At 38.9% G+C, this 20262-nt stretch overlaps 1 protein-coding gene and 1 pseudogene across 3 annotated transcripts in view; both read right to left on the reverse strand.

Annotated features, from left to right (window-relative positions):
* Positions 1 to 20262, reverse strand: part of RAB6A (RAB6A, member RAS oncogene family) — a 116920-nt gene that overhangs the window by 26399 nt on the left and 70259 nt on the right. For all 3 annotated transcript variants that reach the window (XM_013064338.2, XM_013064337.2, XM_004768084.3), the window contains exons 2-3: positions 10901 to 10959; positions 631 to 684 (exon numbers count right to left, since the gene is read on the reverse strand). In XM_013064338.2, coding sequence (XP_012919792.1) covers positions 631 to 684; positions 10901 to 10930 — 84 coding nt within the window. In that variant the 5' untranslated portion in view covers positions 10931 to 10959. The remainder of the gene's footprint in view (positions 1 to 630; positions 685 to 10900; positions 10960 to 20262) is intronic.
* On the reverse strand, positions 7385 to 9826 carry LOC106007362 (annotated as a pseudogene).

The raw sequence follows: 20262 nt of genomic DNA on the forward strand, positions 1-20262 counted from the left end.
TTTTTTTTGGCATAGGTCCCAAAATATTACATTTAAGATAGTCACTGTTTAGTTGATAGGAATCTCTTCCAGGGACAGTGGGCTGGAGTACAGAATTTATACTATGTGTAAAGGGAGCATTCCAAAAGACAGGTATCTAAATCCAACAAATAAATACACATTACCTCTATCTATTCACTATCACTTCAGTATACATCACATTCTAACAAATAAAATTCTGAAATTCACAAATTATGTGATATTCAAATGAAATACTTCTGAATGCCTCAAGAGTAGCACTCAACAAGTCTTTAGCAGCTCTAATGTCTTTATGAAAATACACTTTTCATTATCGCAAAGCTGCTTGTTATCATTTTTCCAAATCGGAACGACAAATTTTATTTAGTAGGCCTAGGGCATTCAGTATTTTCCAAACAACTTGACTTTCTCTCCTCTTTGGATTTCACTTGGAGATTAGGTCAAAATGCTAAGTACTACCACTCTGTTAATAATAGTTTTTCTCAAAGCCTGTAAACTAACTTTTTCAACTTGCTAAGAACTTATTATAGTGATAATCATCGATTATAGCTTTGATCATCATTTTGTACCCTGGAGTGTTGCAGAAAATTGCACACTGAAAGCATTACTCACTGTTCGATCCTCCAAGTACATTGTTTTTGATAAAAAGTCAATACCAATTGTTGCCTGTAAAACAGAATAAAACAAAGAAGTTAAAAACTAAAATAAAAATTACAATCGTTTTGGGGCGCCTGGGTGGCTCAGTGGGTTAAAGCCTCTGCCTTTGGCTTGGGTCATGATCCCAGGGTTCTGGGATGGAGCCCCGCATAGCATCAGGCTCTATGCTCAGCGGGGAGCCTGTTTCCCCCTCTCTTTCTCTGCCTGCTTCTCTGCCTACCTGTGATCTCTGTCTGTCAAAGTCTGTCAAATAAATAAATAAAATCTTAAAAAAAAAATTACTATAGTTTTGGGGGCACCTGGGTGGCTCAGTCAGTTAAGTGTCTGCCTTTGGTTCAGGTCACAATCCCAATGGATGGAGCCCTGTGTGGGACTCCCTGCTGAGTCTGCTTCTCCCTATACTCCTCCCCCCACTCCTGTGTGCTCTCTCAAATAAATAAATAAAATTTTAAAAAATAATAATAGTTTAATGGCAGTTTAGGGTTCAAAGGGTAATTATTATTGTAGGAGAAATAATGAATGAACACGTCATAGCCAAGTACAAATGAACAAAATTTTCAGTGATAATGGTTTCCATCAACTAAGCACATGTGCTGGAGAATTCTTTTAGGCCTTTTTCACCATCGTCACTAATCCTCATACATCTCTGCAAAGCGCTACTGCCATCCCTATTTTTTATCATTCTAACAATACTGGGGTTCAGAGAAGTTAGAAAACTTGTCTAGGGGAACAAAGCTTCTGCTGTGGAGCTGGGAATAAAAGTCCAGCTCTTTCCAATATATAATGATTATTTTATATATATATTTGTTATTTATTATTATTTTATATTTTTATATACTTTATATTATAGTTTATATATTATTTATTATATATATATTGAAGTTGTAATAAAATACACATAATGAAATTAACCATCTTAACCATTTTTTAAAAATGCTATTTTTAAGATTTTGACAGAGACACACCAAGAGAGGGAACACAAGCAGAGGGAGTGGGAGAGGGAGAAGCAGGCTTCCCACCAAGCAGGGAGCCTGATGCAGGACTTGAAGCTGGACCCCAGGATCATAACCTGAGCTGAAGGCAGACACCCAACAACTGAGCCCCCCAGGTGCTCCTAAAATGCTATTTTTTGAGAGTAGTTTTAGGTTCATAGCAACACTAAAAGGTGCGGAGAATTCCCATATACTCCTTTACCCCCACATATGCATAACACTCCCTATTATCAACATCCCCAGCCAAAGTGGTACATTTGTTACAGCTGATGAACCTATACTGACACTGATATATTTTTTAAGATAGATTTTACTTTTAAATTGTGGTAAAACATTCACATAAAATATGATATTCTGGGGCACTGTGTGGCTCCGTTGGTTAGGTGGCTGACTTGTGCTCAGGTCAGGATCCCAGGGTCCTAGGATCGAGCCCCGCATTGGGCTCCCTGCTTTGCAAGCTCTCTGCTTCTCTCTCTCTACTCCTTCCCCCAGTTTATGCGCTCGCTCGCTCTCTCTCAAATAAATTCGTTAAAAATGAAATGAAATGTAATTATGTTAAGTGTACAATTCAATGGCACTGATTATATCCACGATGATGTATAACTGTCAATATTATTTTTAAAGCTTTTTTATGACTTCAAAAACTGTACCCAATAAGCAATAACTTATCACAATGTATGGATATCCGACAATTTCTTTTTCCATTCATCTATTAATGGACATTTAGGTTGTGTCGACCTTTTGGTTGCTGTGAGTTCCTATATTCAGTTCCTCAGTACATACTGAACAATGGAATTGCTAGGCCGTATGATAATTCTATTTAAACTCTGTGAGAAAATGCCACACTGGCTTCCACAGCAGCTCCACCACTTTAAATTTCCAAAAGCAATGCATGAAGGTTCCAATTTTTCCACATTCTTGCCAGATGTTTTCTATTTTTGGTGTTTTCTTTTTTTTGTAATACTCATCTTTAGCAGGTAGGAAATGGAATCTCTTTGTGATTCTGATTTGCAGTTCTCTAATGACTAATAATGTTAAGCAACTTTTCATGTGCTAACTGGCCAATTGTACAACCTCTGTGAAGAACTATTCAAGTCCTATGCATTTTAAACCAAGTTTGTCATTTTATTATTGATATGCCGTTCTTTATAGATCCCAGATATTAAACCCTTCTCCGGAATGTAATTTTCAAGTATTTCCTCCCACTCTGTAGGTTGAGCCTGGTGCTTTTATTGAAAATCACTTGCACGACATCTGCGTGGCTCAGTCTGTTGAATGTCCAACTCTTGATTTAGGCTTGGGTCATAATCTCAGGGTCCTGGGATCTAGCCCCACATTGCACTTCACACTCAATGGGGAGTCTGCTTGAGTTTCTCTTTCTCCCCGTGTCCCTCCATGCTTTGTGCACAAGCTCATGCTCACACAGTCTCAATAAATAAATCTTTTTTTTTTTTTTAGATTTTATTTATTTATTTGACAGACAAAAATCACAAGTAGGCAGAGAGGCAGGCAGAGAGAGATGAGGAAGCAGGCTCCCAGAGAGCAGAGAGCCCAATGTGGGCCTCGATCCCAGAATCCTGGGATCATGACCTGAGCCGAATGCAGAGGCCTTAACCTACTGAGCCACCCAGGCATGGGTGAATCTTTTAAAAAATTTTTAAAAAGAAAATCAGTTGTCAATAGGTATTTGGATTTACTTATGAACTGCCAATTCTATTCTACTGGTCTATGTGTCTATCGTTCTGATTACTGTAGCTTTGTAATAAATTCTGAAATCAGGAGTATGAGTCCTTCTACCTTTTTTTTTTTAAAGATTTTATTTATTTATCTGTCAGAGAGAGAGCAAGCATGTGCAGGGGCGGAGGGGTGGGAGGAGCACGCTCACTGCTGAACAGGGAGCCCAATGCATGGCTCTATTCCAGGACCCTGGGTTCGTGACCTGAACTGAAGGCAGATATGAAACCGACTGAGCCACCCAAGAGACCCACTTTTCTTTTTCAAGATTGTTTTGGCTTTTGGAATTTAGAATCGGCTATTTCTACACAAATGGCAGTGAAATCTGGATAGGGACTGCATTAAATCTGTAGATTACTTCCAGTAGTTAGTATCGACATCTTAACAATATTAATTCTTCTAATCCCTTTCCCTAGGATGTCTCTCCATTTATTTAGGTCTTTAATTTTTTTTTTAGTGTTTTGTAAATTTCAGTTATATACAGATTTTTATTAAGAAAGCAAGCAAGGGAAAAAAAATAAAAATAAAAAGAAAGCAAGCAAGGGGAGCACCTGGGTGGCTCAATGGGTTAAAGCCTCTGCCTCAGGTCATGATCCCCGGGTCCTGGGATCAAGCCGCCCCCCCTTCCCTCTCCTCACCACCCTCCATCCCCCTCACCACCCTCCATCCCTCACCCCAATCTGGTTCTCTGCTCAGTGGGGAGTCTGCTTCTTCATTTCTCTGCCTGCCTCTCTGCCTACTTGTAATCTCTGTCTGTCAAATAAATAAAATCTTAAGGAAAAAAAAAAAAGCCAGCAAGCAAGGGGTGCCTGAGTAGCTCAGATGGTAAAACATCTGCCTTTGGCTCAGGTCATGATTCTAAGGTCCTGGGATCAAGATCCACATTACTTCCCTGCTCAGTGGGGAGCCTGCTTCCCTCTCTTCCTCTACTGCTACCCCACTGCTTGTGTTCTCTGTCAAATAAAAATCGAAAGAAAGAAACCAAGCAACCTAGCTTTCCCCTTTATCCTAAACTATGTGACTATGTATTTCAATTTCATTTCTATATATAGGGCTTACATACACATAACCTAGGTACGAATTCCATCTTACAACATTCAGTCTGAAAATGTATATCCCGTTCTGCTATAGGCTGGGATAATGGGTTCATAAACTTGTATTACTGTGCAAAAGCATCTAACTGACAAACCTGTGGAATGCACAGGAATAGTATAGAGCTATATTTAACAAATCTCACCCACAGAACCTCAGTTAATCAGTCAAGATGGCAGAGGCAGCTAATTTTCTACAGAAATATCCATCGTTCCCTTTCTTACTAAAACAATCACTGATTTAAATCCATACTTTTCCCACTAAAAAGATTACATTTTCCAACCTTCTCTGAGCTTTAAATAAATGGGGCTGACTCAGTTGAGAGGTGCACTCTTGGGTTTTTTTCCTTTCCTTTTTCTTGCCTGGATATGGGATACCATGGACAGAACTCCAAGAACCATTCAATAACATGAGGCAACCTCCATATGGAAGTGATGTATTAGATCTGGTTAAACAAAGTCAGAAGTCCCAGTGACTATGGAGCTGCCACAAAGGTCTGAACTACTTTACTTACAGACTTCTTTTATATGGGAAAAAACCATTCTCAAGTCACTTACTAATGTTATTTTGTGCTTGTTATAAACAGCCCAAAATAATTTTTAATAGCTACGAACAGAAATATGCCTTGTCAGATCTCACAGCCAACACATATAAATGCTTTCAAAATTAGTACAAAGTAAGATTTTATGTATAATAATCCCCTCCCTTCCACTGCACTATCCTAATATTGGAACATAATTTATACACCAAACTCATAAAGATTAAAATTAACCTGAAGGGGTGCCTGGGTGGCTCAGTTGGTTAAAGCCTCTGCTTTCAGCTCAGGTCATGATTCCAGGGTCCTGGGATCGAGCCCCACATCGGGTTCTCTGCTCGGCAGCGAGCCTGCTCCCACCACCTGCCCCCCACCAACCACCTGCCCATCTCTCTGCCTACTTGTGATCTCTGTCAAATAAATAAATAAGATCTTTAAAAAATTAAAAAAAAAAATTTAAGAATTAAAAAAAAATTAATCTGAAAAACATAGCCTGTTTCTGCTCCTCTTTTCAGTTAATTTTATTCTAAGCAGAACTACTATGGCAAAAAAGTTAATCACCCAAAAGAATTAAGCCAACAGCAGGAAAAATAGGAAGAATGGATGCAAAACTAAACATTATCAGCTATTTCAGCATCTTGAATGTTACTGATGTGGAGCTAATTCAAATCTTCATAAAAGATGGATGACACATTAGTGCTGCCTCTTGCTGATCTTCTTTATAGAAATGCAGAAGACAATAATTGTATAAGAAACCAGAGGTTAAAGAAAATTCTCCCACATAATTTACAGCTTCACCTTATTTTAAGTGTTGATTAATTTATTATGTTGGGAAGGTCTACTTTGTTAAAAAAAGAAAGAAAGAAAGAAAGAAAAGAATTAAACTGAGTACTTTTACTGTGGGAGCACACAAATGAAGGCTGAACAATGGCTTGCCCAAATATATCAGCATCATGTCAAGAGTCAAGAGTTGGTTTCCCTGCTCAGCAGGGAGCCTGCAACTCCCTCTCTTTTGCCCCTCCCCTCGCTGGTGCTCTCTCTCTGTCTCAAATAAATAAATAAAATCTTAAAAAATAAAAAAATATAAACTATGCCACAAAAGGGGCACCTGGGTGGCTTAGTGGGTTAAAGCCTCTGCCTTTAGGTCATGATCTCAGGGTCCTGGGATCAAGCCCCGCATCAGGCTCTCTGCTTAGGAAGGAGCCTGCTTCTTCCTCTCTCTCTCTCTGCCTGCCTCTCTGTCTACTTGTGATCTCTGTCAAATAAATAAATAAAATCTTTTTAAAAAACCCCAAACCTTTACATCACAATGGATTTATGTTTCGGTTTTTTTCCCCCCATTTAAGAAGACAGGAAATACTTTATTCAGTTTTTTTTTTTTAATTTATTTATTTGACAGAGAGAGAGCGATTGAGAGAGAGAGAGCACAAGCATGAGCACGAAAGCATAAAGAAAGGGAGAAGCAGGATTCCCACTGAGCAAGGAGCCTGATACAGGACTCCTTCCCAAGACCCTGGGGTCATGACCAGAGCCAAAGGTAGACACTTAACCAACTGAGCCACCCAGGCACCCCTGGGAATACTTGATTCAAACCCATCAGAGAAATGGACATCCTGGGTCTGTAACAGAGCGTTGTGTTTTAAAGCACAGGTCAGTGGCACTTGGGTGGCTCAGTGGGTTAAGCCTCTGCCTTCCACTCAGGTCATGATCTCAGCGTCCTGGGGTGAGCCGCGCCTTGGGCTTTCTGCTCAACAAGGAGCCGCTTCCTCCTTTCTCTCTGCCTGCCTCTCTGCCTACTCGTGATCTCTGTGTGCCAAATAAATAAATAAAATCTTTAAAAATAAAATAAAGCACAGGTCAGTAATTGTATATGAAGAGTATACATTGCTACATACGAATTAACTGATCAGAGCTCAACTTTTCAACATATAAAACAGAAAAAGCGGGCACCTGGGTGGCTCAGTGGGTAAGCCTCTACCTTCAGCTCAGGTCATGATCTCAGGGTCCTGGGACTGATGCCTGCAACAGGCTCTCTACTCGGCAGGATGCCTGCTTGCTTCCCCCTCTCTCTGCCTACTTATGATCTCTCTGTGTCAAAAAAATAAAATATTTTAAAAAATAAATAAATAGGGGTGCCTGCGTGGCTCAGTGGGTTAAAGCCTCCGCCTTTGGCTCAGGTCATGATTCGAGGGTCCTGGGCTCAAGTCCCGCATCGGGCTCTCTGCTCAGCGGGGAAACTACTTCCCTGCCCCCGGCCCTCCCCTCCGCCTGCTTCTCTGCCTACTTGTGATCTCTCTCTCTCTGTGTCAAATAAATAAACAAAATCTTAAAAAAAAATATATATATATATACACACACACACACACACACATATATATATATAAACAGAAAAGGCTTCCCTGTAAAAGTACCACCTTTGTGACATTTTTAACTTTCGTACTCCTCTCTTTCTTCAAGCTCTCCATCAACTAAATCCACACCAACCTCCTCATAATCCTTTTGAAGGGCAGCCACATCCTCACAGGCCTCAGAAAACTGGCCTTCCTCCATGCCCGTACCCACATACCCGTGAACAAAGGCATGCTTGGCACATGTCGGGTCAAACTTGGGGTCCAGGCAAGCCCAAGACTCAGAAATGTCTCTGATGTTGCTTACCATGCACACAGCTCACTGTACTTAGGGCAGGTCTCCACCAAGTACCACAGTGGGAGGCTGGTAATTAATGCCCACTCTGAAACCAGTGAGGCATCAGTCCATAAACTGGACGGTACACACCTGGGTCTTGATGGTGGCAATGGCAGCACTGATATCTTTGGGAACCATGTCGCCACTGTGTAACATGTAACAATCCATGTATTTATCATGGCAAGGATCACATTTAACCATCTGATTGGCTGGTTCAAAGCATACAGTGGTGATCTCTGCTACAGAAAGCTGTTCATGGTAGGATTTCTCAGCAGAGATGACAGGATCATTATGTGGCCAGAGAGAAGCGATGCAGGGATAGGGTACCACATTAATCTGGAATTCTGTCAGTTCAATATTCAGGGCTCCATCAAATCTGAGGAAAGCAGTGATGAAGGACACAACTTGACATATAAACCTATTTAGGTTAATGTAGGTTGGGCGTTCAATATTGAGGTTTCTATGACAGATATCACAGATAGCTTTAATGTCTACCATGAAGGTGAATTTATGTTTGTTGATCTGTAATAGCTTTTGGAATAAGAAATCTCCTAAATTCCAAATAATCTCAAAGGTTAGTCTGAGCAATATGCTTTTTCTCATATAGAAGAATGAGTTTAAAACAAAAAACAGGAAAAAGAATGAATCTACTCTAACTGTGGGAATCTTTCTTCAGCTTATTTATATTAAGCTGAACCATGTAAAACTAACAATACCCTGTCATTTTTGAATTATAAAAATAGCAACATAATATGCTTCAAGCTCATATACTCTAAACTGTTAGGAAAATCTGTGGGTTTATAACTGGTGAAAAAGAAGGTAAATAGTGAAAAACAAGAGCAACTGTAAGAGACTCAATTCTAGACTCTCTAGTTAGAATAGTTTTTTGTTTCACTCTAAAATACTGTCTAAATTTTGGACAGTTAAAGACTCTTCTGGCCAACCAGTTTCCTCCTTTTTAAAATGAAATTAATTCAGGGAAAGGAATCATACCTAGAACATGAATTATTAACAACATAATATTTATCATTTTTGTGAATTAAAACTTCACACAAACTAAGTTTGATATATATATTACATATGGCTCATATAAAAGCCCAATAATAAATTTCTAGCAAGGTGTGGTGGGGGTGGGAATAGAGAATCTTCAAAGGATTCACTGAAGAACTCTTCACCTGAAAACTAAGTTGGCAGCTAACCACATAAAAGTCAATTCTTCATATTCAAAGATAATACTTAACCATACTATCAAGCTGATTTACCTAAATAAGGATCTAGGGTACTATACCATCTAAATTTTCTTGTTAGAGCTAAACTAAAAGAACATCTAGGACTGTATCTAATTGTTATAAAAACTTAACTCACATTGTTAATTAGCAAATCCAATGAATGCCAAAGTATAATGATACTTTAGCTTTATTAGCAACAATTTTCCCACAATCACAATCTTTCCTTATCTGTCAAATTCTATCAGTATCACTACCCTTATGTCAACATTACTAGCCTTTATATGTCTGACTGAACAGCAGCAAGAAGGAACAGGTATGTACTTTCAGGTACGCCCGAAAAATCTTAATTTCACTCGGAACATGGGTATAACAAAATCCTTTAGAAACACCCAGAGAACTCTAAAAAGACTCCAGCTAAAAAGTCTTTTAGCCTAAGACTCTGACCCTAGTTCAGATTTTTTAGCTCATGGTAGCAGTTCTACTCCCAAAGATCTGAGCTTATACTTTTCAGGAATTTTCCACATGTGGCTCAAACACATCAATCCTTCTGTTAAATCTCTGAAACTGGCATTTGTAGCTCTTCTGATGAGAAGTGACAGAGCACTGCTCAGAATCAAGACACCATACACAAGAGAAGGTCCTCTCGGTGAAGCCTATAGGCCGTAGAGTTGCCGAGACCTAGAAAATCTGGGATATTTGACCTAATGGAGTCCAGAAGAAACTGAAGCATTCTTACTGACTGAACTCTTTTTCATTTCTAAATCTGCTCTTTTCATGTCATCAGGTGGTTAAACCATTTCTGAAATATTCTAAAGAATGATAATAGGGGCGCCTGGGTGGCTCGGTTGGTTGGGCAAGTGCCTTCGGCTCAGGTCACGGTCCCGGAGTCCCGGGATCGAGTCCCGCATCGGGCTCCCAGCTCCATGGGGAGTCTGCTTCTCCCTCTGACCTTCTCGCTTCTCATGCTCTCTTTCACTGTCTCTCTCTCAACTAAAAAAAAATAAATAAAAATCTTAAAAAAAAAAAAAAGAATGATAATAAAATATATACAGTATATACTAATTAGCTTTTTAAGAAGTAACTTTCCCAAAATGTCAGATTTATATATATCAGTCATTTCTGTTCTATGATCTTTATGGTTTTTAGTAAAAGGCTTAATTAAGACAAATTATTTTGGGGATGATAAGAAGGTCCCTAATCTTGATGGTGGTGATAGTTCTGCAGGTGTACACATCTATCAAAACTTGTCAAAATTAGTACTTCTTTACTATTATGTGATTTTAAGAGTCCTGTGTGTTGGATATAAAATTCTTTGTCATGTGTCTTTTGCTTGTTTTAGGTTTAGTTTAATTTTCTAGTTTCTTAAGGTAGAAGGTTAAATTATTGATTTAATGTATTTCTTCTTTTCCCTATAGCACTGCTTTAGCTGTATCCTATAAATTTTGGTATGTTGTGGTTTTTTTGTTTTGTTTTGTTTTGTTTTTCATTCCATTTGCCTCAAAGTATTTCCTAAATTTCTTGAGGTTTTTTTTTCCTTGACTCACTGATTATTTGGGAATGTACTGTTTAATTTCCACATTTTTGTGAAAATCCCAAATCTCCTTCTGTTAATGATTTCTAATTACATCATTCATTTATCCTTGACTTTAAGTACAGATCAAAAGGTCACAAAATCCTAGGCTTGAACCACATAAGAGAATATCTACAATCACTCCTACTTCAATCCCAGATGGTAATCAGTGATTATCTTTCAATGGACTTTGGGAGAGGAAATAAAGAAATCAAGTGCAAAGATTGAGGACTATGAGCAAAATCAGCTATACTTGGTATTTATACAGCATTTTACAGATGACAGAAAGTGCTCTTATGTAAATAAGCAGATTTTTAAAAAGACCTTAAATAATACTTCTAACACAAAACAGAAACAACTACTGAATTAGCAAAAATAAAATACCTACCTGATAGGTGTTGTCAAAACTGTCATACATGAATCTGGTGATCAAGGATGTCTTTCCAACTGAAATGAAAAGGAGAAAAGATTCACTCAGTTAACACAGTTAACATATTACACTGGGTTCTCAAGTGAGTCTTCTACAGAGAACAATTAAAGTCACTGGGAAATATCTGCAATGGTTCTACTAATAATAATTTAGAAACATATAGCCCCTAGCTTCTTGAAACGCTTTTCTTTAATAAGAGATAACAATCACTCAAATTAAGAGCACAGGTAAAGAGAGTTTTATATAGTGAAAGAGCTGAGGAAAATGAAAAGATGGAGGGAAATAATCAATTATGTTGACATCTCTAATTCACAAAAGGCCAAGCAGATACTACTTGGGCCCTCACGAAAAGAACTAGGATTGGACTTCAGAAAAAGCCTCTTTACATAGCAACATTTGAACTATGAATTTATTAGTAAATAGTACACATAGTTTTCATTTTTTAAAGAAATGCTCTCTATCTTTTTCACATAAAAGAGTAAAAGCGGCGGGGCCTGGGTGGCTCAGTAGGTTAAAGCCTCTGCCTTCGGCTCGGGTCATGATCCCAGGGTCCTGAGATCGAGCCCCGCATCATCTCTACTTGGCAGGGAGCCTGCTTCCCCCCACCGCCCCGCTCCCCTGCCTACTTGTAATCTCTGTCAAATAAATAAAATCTTTAAAAAAAAAAAAGAGTAAAATGGGGCACCTGGGTAGCTCAGTGGGTTGGGACTCTGCCTTCAGATCGGGTCATGATCTCAGGGTCCTGGTATCGAGCCCCACACCGGGCTCTCTGCTTGGTGGGGAGTCTACTTCCCCCTCTCTCTGCCTGCCTCTCTGCCTACGTGTGATCTCTGTCAAATGGATAAATAAAATCTTTAAAAAAAAAAAAATTAAGAAAGAAAGAAAAGAAAATAGTAGTATGTATATTTTTCCTGGCTTTCCTGTGAATGGTTCTAGAGTTTTACTTTTAAGTACATATTTTTATATATAAAAAATTTTCAGAAAACATATACCAACACTAATTATATATGGGTGGTATGATATACATAATTATATCATATTATATATTATTATATTAATTATATATAACCCACTGAGCCACCCAGGCACCCCTCCCATACTACTATTTTCAACAATGACTGGATCTGTAAAAAGTAAATATAAAAATCTGAGGAGATAAAAGGCAATCTGCATTTCACAGAGGGGGAAATAGTGGTGGATAAAAGGCTATATAAAATACATAATAAATAAATATAAAATAGCTTGCTTAAAGTTTTTATTCAAAAGATTAAAAATTATTAAGCATTTTACTTCAAAAGATCGTAATCTCTACACCCAATGTGGGGCTTGAACTCACAACCGCCAGATCGAGTTGCATGCTCTACTGACTGAGCTAGCCAGCTACCCCTCAGCATTTTTACATATGATTCAATATCGAGTCCTGGTAAATATACTGCTCTTATTAACCTCAAACCTAATGTAAAATAGTATGCAAACTTATAATGATTTGCTATTTGTTGTTCTTCCTAAAAGATTATAATAAGCTCCAGGGGCACCTGGGTGGCATAGTCATTTAAGTGTCTAACTCTTGGTTTCAGTTCAGGTCATGATCTCAGGGTCTTGGGATCAAGCCCTGAGTCAGGCTCCCTACTCAGAAGGGAGTCTGCCTCTCCCTCTTCTCTCTGCCCCTATCCTGGCTCATCTCGCTCTCTCTCTCTCAAATAAACAAAATCTCTTAAGAAACAAAATTAAAAATTTACAAACATGTTTAAAGTAAAAATGATAACATATTATAATTTACAACATAGAGAATGTAATATATGACAACTGTAACACAAAAGACAGGGACATAAATACAGTTACACTGTTGTAAGGTATCTACAGTTCATGTGAATAGTACAGTACAGTCTGTGAGAGGTTGATGATACCTATCACAAGCCCCGGCAAAATCACTAAAAATATACGCAAAATGGAACAGACAACAAGTTAACAGAGGAATCAAAATGGAACAGTAAAATAATTATAAAAATCAAATGAGACATGCGCGCTTGGGTGGCTCAGCGGGTTAAAGCCTCTGCCTTCGGCTCAGGTCATGATCTCAGGGTCCTGGGATCAAGCCCCACATCGGGCTCTCTGCTCAGCAGGGAGCCTGCTTCCCCCTCTCTCTCTGCCTACTTGTGATCTCTCACTGTCAAATAAATAAATAAAAATATTAAAAAAAAAACAAAAAACAAAAATCAAATGAGACAAACCCAAATCCAGCCCTATCAATTTATATAATATATGAATAGTAGATTTAAAAACTCCAATTAAGGGATGCCTGGGTGGCTAGGTTAAGCGACTGCCTTCAGCTTAGATGGTGATCCCACAGTCCTGAGACTGAGCCCCACATCTGGCTCCTTGCTTAGCAGGGAACATGCTTCTCCTCCTCCCTCTCCTGGTTCTTCTGTCTGCTTGTGCTACCCTTTCTGTATTAAAAAAAAATCCTTAAAAAGAAAAAAAATAAAAATTCCAATTAAAAGGCAAGATTTTCAGAATAAGAAAATAAGAAGATACGATAAGAAGACACAAATATTTGCTTTCTGAGAGAGACACACTTTAAATACAAAGAAACAAAAAAGTTTAAAACGGAAGGGCATAAAAATCTCCCAACAAAGAAAACTCTAATTAATTATTTAAGGGGGAATGCCTGGGTGGCTCACTGGGTTAAAGCCTCTGCCTCCGGCTCGGGTCATGATCCCAGGGTACTGGGATCCAGCCCCGAATCAGGCTCTCTGCTCAGCAGGGAGGCTGCTTGCCCCTCTCTCCCTCTCTGCCTACCTCTCAGCCTACTTGTGATCTCTATCTGTCAAATAAATAAATAAAATAATTTAAAAAAATCATTTAAGGGAATAGGACCGAGCTTACATAAACTCTTTTTTTGAAAGAAGAGAACAAGAACACTTTTCAATCATGACATGGGATGAGCATAACCCTAACAACATTACAAAAATAATCAAAGTTATGGATCAGTATCTCTCATCAACACAAGACTCAAAATTCCTTAACGAAGTATTAGCAAATCAAATGCACATATAAAAGAGTATTTATTTTAGAGAGAGACTGTGTGCATGAGTGGGGGGTAGGGGTGGGGGGGGAGAGACAGTCTTAAGAAAACTGTGCATAGCACAGCCCACAGCAGAGCTTGATCTCGCCACCCTGAGATCACAACCTGAGCCATAATCAAGAGTCGAGGCTTAACCAACTGCATCACCCAGGTGCTCCCAAATCCATATATATATACAAAGATACCTCATAAGTAGGGATTATCCCAGGAATAAAAGGTTAATAAATCATAGAAAATCAATTAATGTAATCCAAATGTTAACAGAATAAAAAAGAAAATTCTAAAGTTCATCTCAATATACTCAGATGAAGTATGTGACAAAACTCACCAGATTCATGATGAAAACTCAAAGCAAACTAGCAAACCAGGAAAGGAGATGGCAACAATCAGATAAAGAGCACTTACAAAGAAATGTATAGTTAATTAACATCATACATAGTGCTAAACTCTAAGTGGTTTCCTCCAAGGAATGGGGGAAGAAAGCAAGGATGTTCAATCCACCACTTCTATTCAGTGTGAGTACTGGTGGTCTTAGCCAGTGCAATAATGCTAAGAAAAAGAAATAAAAGGCACACAAAATGATATTGTTTCTTTCACTGATGACATGACTAGTCATGCAAAAGAATCCTAAGACACATGGGGTGCCTGGGTGGCTCAGTGGGTTAAGCCTCTGCCTTCGGCTCAGGTCATGATCTTAGGGTCCTGGGTTCGAGCCCCGCATCGGGCTCTCTGCTCAGCAGTGAGCCTGCTTCCCCCCCCCTCTCTGCCTGCCTCTGCCTACTTGTGATCTCTGTCTGTCAAATGAATAAATAAAATCTTAAAAAAAAAAAAATCCTAAGACACTAATTTAAAAAATCTACTAAAACTAGGGGCACCTGGGTGGCTCAGTGGGTTAAAGCCTCTGCCTTCAGCTCAGGTCATGATCCCAGGGTCCTGGGATCAAGCCCCGCATCAGGCTCTCTGCTCGGCAGGGGGCCTGCTTCTCTTCCTCTCTCTCTGCCTGCCTCTCTGCCTACTTGTGATCTCTCTGTCGAATAAATAAATAAAATATTTTTTTAAAAATCTACTAAAACTAGGGGCATCTGGGTAGCTCAGCTGGTTAAGTGTCAAGACTCTTGACCTCAGCTCAGGTCTTAACCTCAGGGTTGTTGAGTTCAAGCCCTGCACCAGGCTCAACACTGGGGGTGGAGATTACTTAAAAAAAAAAACGACTACAACTAGTAAATTTGGCAAGGTCTCAGTACAGAAGTTTGATATACAAAAATCAATTGCATTTCTAATACCAGAAGCAAACAGAAAACCAGACATTTCAAACTACACTTGTGGTAACAACAGAAAATATAAAACAACTGGGAATAAATTTAACGAACAAGATGTGTAAAAACTCTACCTTGAAAACAAAACACTCTGTTAAGGGGATATCAAGAAAATCTAAATAAATATAATAGCATACACTAGTTTAAAAGTAATCAATACTGAGATATCAATTCTCTCCGATTTACAATTTTAACATAATCTCAATCATAACCCAACAGCCTCTGAAAAACAGCAAATGACAAGATGGTTCTGAGTTCATATGAAAATGCAAAGGATCTAGAATAGTTAAAACAATCCTGAAAACAGTGAATAATTTTTAAGATTCTACCATAGTCAATCTCAAAATTTACCATGAAACTGTAGTAATCCAAATAGTATGGTATTTGCTTAGAGACAATCAGTGAAACAGAACAGGATCCAGAAATAAACAAACAAACAAAAAAAAATTTCAAGGCTGTTAATAAACATCTCTATCCCTGTGAGACAAATACTTTTTCGCCTATCTTATCCCCCAACAAAAGGGCCTGAAAACTGACCATTTTAATTTTCTCACATTAGCACCACCTCAAGGACATTCTAAGAAAATTAACTACAAATTTTTTAAAAATCTTAAACAGCTTTCCAATATGAAATTAACATTTTGTTTCCAAACATCTACACTATAATGACACTATTAAAGTATCACAAATGCTTTAGGTAACAAATGCTCTCCTCTTAATCCCTAACCTTTCCAAAAATTAAGTAGAGATCTAATTCTTTTCTGCCAATTCTTGTTTAAAGAAAAGCTTTAATTTTGCTAGCAACAGAGAAAAATAGCACTGGGATGGAATTCATGCAACACAATTAACCTGAAAAAGTGAAAAAAAAATTTTTTTAAGATTTTATTTATTTATTTGATAGAGAGAGGGAGATCACAAGCAGGCATAGAGGCAGGCAGAGGTGTGGGAGAAGCAGGACTCAGCAGAGAGCCCGATGCGGGGCTCGATCCCAAGACCCTGAGACCATGACCTGAGCCGAAGGCAGAGGCTTAACCCATTGAGCTACCCAGGTGCCCCAAAAAGTGAAATTTTCTAAGTGATATGGCAGCAAGGAAGATTTCAGAGAAATCTCAAGGTAGCTCTATTTCCTTACTGCCAACCCTTATAAAAACTCTTCATTGGTAAAAACAGAACCTGCAATCAATCCTAATTCTGGGTAATATGTCTCTACAACTGCCGTAAGATCTAAGGCCTAAATAAGTTTATTTTGTAGAAATATATTTTTAAAGCTCTTTTAATAATATTTTTATGTATTTACTTGACACAGACAGAGAGTACACAAGCAGGGGGAGCTGAAGAGGGAGCAGAAGCAGGCTCTCCACCAAGCAGGGCGTTCAACGGGAGTTCGACGTGGGACTTGATCCCAGGACCCTGGCATCAGGACCTGAGCCAAAGGCAGACACTTAACCAACTGAACCACCCAGGAACCCCTATTTTAGAGAAATATTTAAGATGTTGCCTGCATGGTTCAGTCAGTTAAGCGCCTGCCTTCAGCTCAGTTCATGATCCCCGGGGCCTGGGATGGAGCCTGTCAAGTGCCTTGCCTCAGCAGGGAGTCTGCTTCTCCTTCTCTCTCTGCTACTTGCTCTTTCTCTTAAATAAATAAATTAAATTAAAAAAAAAAAAGAAATATTTAAGAATAACTTAAGAAGGTATGGGTAAATGTCTTTTTTTTTTTTTAAGGGATTCAAAAAACTTTAATGAAGGGTCTCTATGAAGCAAGCAAAAAACAAAAAGTGCTTTCAAGATATACTTTAAAAAGGCATTTATGCTTAGTCCAGGGCTCTTTTTTCTTTATTTATTTGAGAGGGAGAGAGAGAGCGCAAGCGAGCACATGAGCACACAAGCAGGGAGAGGGGAAAGAGATAGAACCTTTAGCAGGCTTCCTGCTGAGTACAATGCCCAATGCGGGATTCAATCTCAAGACCCTGAGAGCATGACCTTAGCTGTAACTACGAGTCAGATGCTCAACTGACTAAGCTAGCCAGGTGTGTCCAGGGCTCTTTTTTCATTATATTATTTGTATTATGCCAAATACTGCACAGTGTTTCAGGATTATTTTTTTACTCTCAAAACCACTCAAAGAGTCACTGCAGCCTTAAGAAGTAAGGTTACTCTACTTTTAGGATATTTTTCTTTACATAGAACAGATCAGTTTCAAAAACCCATAACCCCAGTCTAAACGTATAGAAAAAGAACAGACAAATTCCACTGCGGAAGCATCCTAGAAAATACTTGACCAGTACTACTCCAACTGTCAAAGCCATTAAAAATCTGAGAAACAGGGCACCTGGGTGGCTCAGTGCGTTGAGCCTCTGCCTTCAGCTCAGGTCATGGTCTCACGGTCCTGGGATCAGGCCCTGCATTGGGCTCTCTGCTCAGCCGGGAGCCTGCTTCCCACTGCCCCCTCACCACCCCCCCCACCTGCTGCTCTGCCTACTTGTGATCTCCCTCTCTCTGTCAAATAAATAAATTAAATATTCTAAAAAAAAATCTGAGAAACTGTCACAGCCGAGAGGAGCCTAAGAAGACATAAAACTAAGAAAATAGGGTATCTGACAGAATCCTGGAACAAAGGACACTGGGAAAAACTAAGGAAATCTAAATAAATTATGGATTTTACTTAATAACATACAATATTGGTTTGTTAACTATGAAAAATGTACAATATGAACAAAATGTCAGTAATAGGAACAATTGGGTACAGGTTTGTTTACAGGAACTATACTACCTTTTCAGTTTTTTTGTAAACCAAACTATTCTAAAAAATAAAGCCTATTTAAAAATGTTTTATTCATTATTCATATACCTTTAAAACAAGCCAACAAAACAGCAGATCTGTGGTTTCCTAGGGTTAGCAGACAAAGTAAGGAATCTTTTAGGGATGATGGATATGTTCTTTATTTTGTTGTGATGGTTGCACTGTCAATACTCACTGAATTGTATAATGTTTTTTTAAAGATTTTATTTATTTATTTGACAGACAGAGATCACAAGTAGGCAAAGAGGAGGGCAGGAGAGGAGGGGAAGCAGGCTCCTTGCTGACCAGAGAGCCCGATGTGGGGCTCGATCCCAGGACCCTGGGATCATGATCTGAGCTGAAGGCAGAGAGGCTTTAACCCACTGAGCCACCCAGGCGCCCCCAAACTGTATAATTTAAATAGACGCAGTTTATTGTCTACAGACAATAGGCTTCCTCAGTAAAACTGTAAGGAAAAATAATGAGTCACAAAACAGCCTCAAAACAAACAAACAAACAAACAAACAAGAGCAAGGGTTTCATGTGGCCAGAAAACTTCTAAAAGACAACCTTCTGGGAGAGTGGGCTCCTAGGTGTTCTGACTGTAATACCAAAGAAATACATTTAAAATCCTAACCCAGACACAATTACATAACTGAAATAAAAGTTTTATGAAACAACTGCTATGGACTATGCATTCTGATTATTTTCTCTCCATTGTCTTCTTATAGGCTAGTCGCTGTAACAGTTATTGATAGGATGTTAAGATTTCTGGGATTGGCTTTAAAATATTACTATGGGGCACCTGGGTGACTCAGGGGGTTAAGCTTCTGGCTTTGGCTCAGGTCGTGATCTCGGGGTCCTGGGATCGAGTCCTGCATTCAGCTATCTGTTCAGCAGGGAGCCTGCTTCCCCCCCTTTCTCTCTGCCTGCCTCTGCCTATTTGTGACCTCTATCCGTCAAATAAATAAATAAAATCTTTAAAAATAAATAATAAAGTAAAATAAAATAAAATATAGTATTACTATAAATGACTCCCCTGGGTGACTCTAGTCAGTTAAGTGTTCAACTCTTGGTTCTGGCTCAGGTCATGATCCGGTCGTGGTATCTAGCCCTGCATCAGGCTCCACACTCGGCACAGGTGTTTGCTTGAGATTCTCTCCCTCTGCCCCTCCCCCAGCTAGAGGGAACGTGTGTGTGTGTGTGTGTGTGTTACGTGAGCACGTGTTCTCTCACTAAAATGACTTTGAGTCAAATCTTTAAAAATATTCCTATGTCATTAGTGTCTGCTTCCGAAACTCAAAGGGTATGAGCGTCAGTATTTTATCAAGTGTGATAGAGAGATCCCCTCTCTCCCTCTATCCCTCCCCACCAATGCTCTCTCTCACATTAAAAAAAAAAAAAAAAACCCTTTAATAAAAAATAAAAATAAATGGCAAGATTATAAAAAAGGAAGATTATAGGCCAATACCACTCATGACCAAAGATGCAAAAGAATCTGCAAAATTTCTAAATAAGTAAATTTAGCAATGCCCAGAATACAAAGTCACATACAAAAATCAACTGTATTTTCGTACACACTAGTAGCAACTGAAAAATGAAACTTTAAAAATACTGTGTATGAGAGTATCAAAAACAAGATACCAGGGGCACATGGGTGGCTCAGTTAAGCATCTGCTTAAGGTCATGATCCAGGGGTCCTGGGATCGAGACCTACTCAGGCTCCCTGCTCATCTGCTTGGCCCTCTCCTCTGCCCCTTCCCCCCACCACCCCTAGTGCTCTCTCTCTCAAATAAATAAAATCTTAAAAAAGAGAGAGAAAGAGAGAGAGCTAGGTACCTAAAACAAATATGTGTAAGAATTCTACACTGAAAATTGCAAAACATTGCTGAGAGAAATTATAGAAGACCTAAATAAATAGAGAAACATACCATGTCCAAGGATTAGAAGACTCGTTGTTTCAATATTGCTAAATTCAATGCAACTGCACTATTTAAAAAAAGGCAGGGTTTTGATTAGTTTGTTTGGGATAAACTGACAGATTCAAAAACTTACCTATAAAAGTAAATAACTTAGGGGTGCCTGGGTGGATCAGTGGGTTAAGCCTCTGCCTTTGGCTCAGGTCATGAACCCTGATCCC

The sequence above is a fragment of the Mustela putorius genome, unplaced genomic scaffold (genome assembly GCF_011764305.1).
Source record: "Mustela putorius furo isolate JIRA1106 unplaced genomic scaffold, ASM1176430v1.1 tig00003987_pilon_pilon_pilon, whole genome shotgun sequence".
NCBI lineage: Eukaryota > Metazoa > Chordata > Mammalia > Carnivora > Mustelidae > Mustela > Mustela putorius.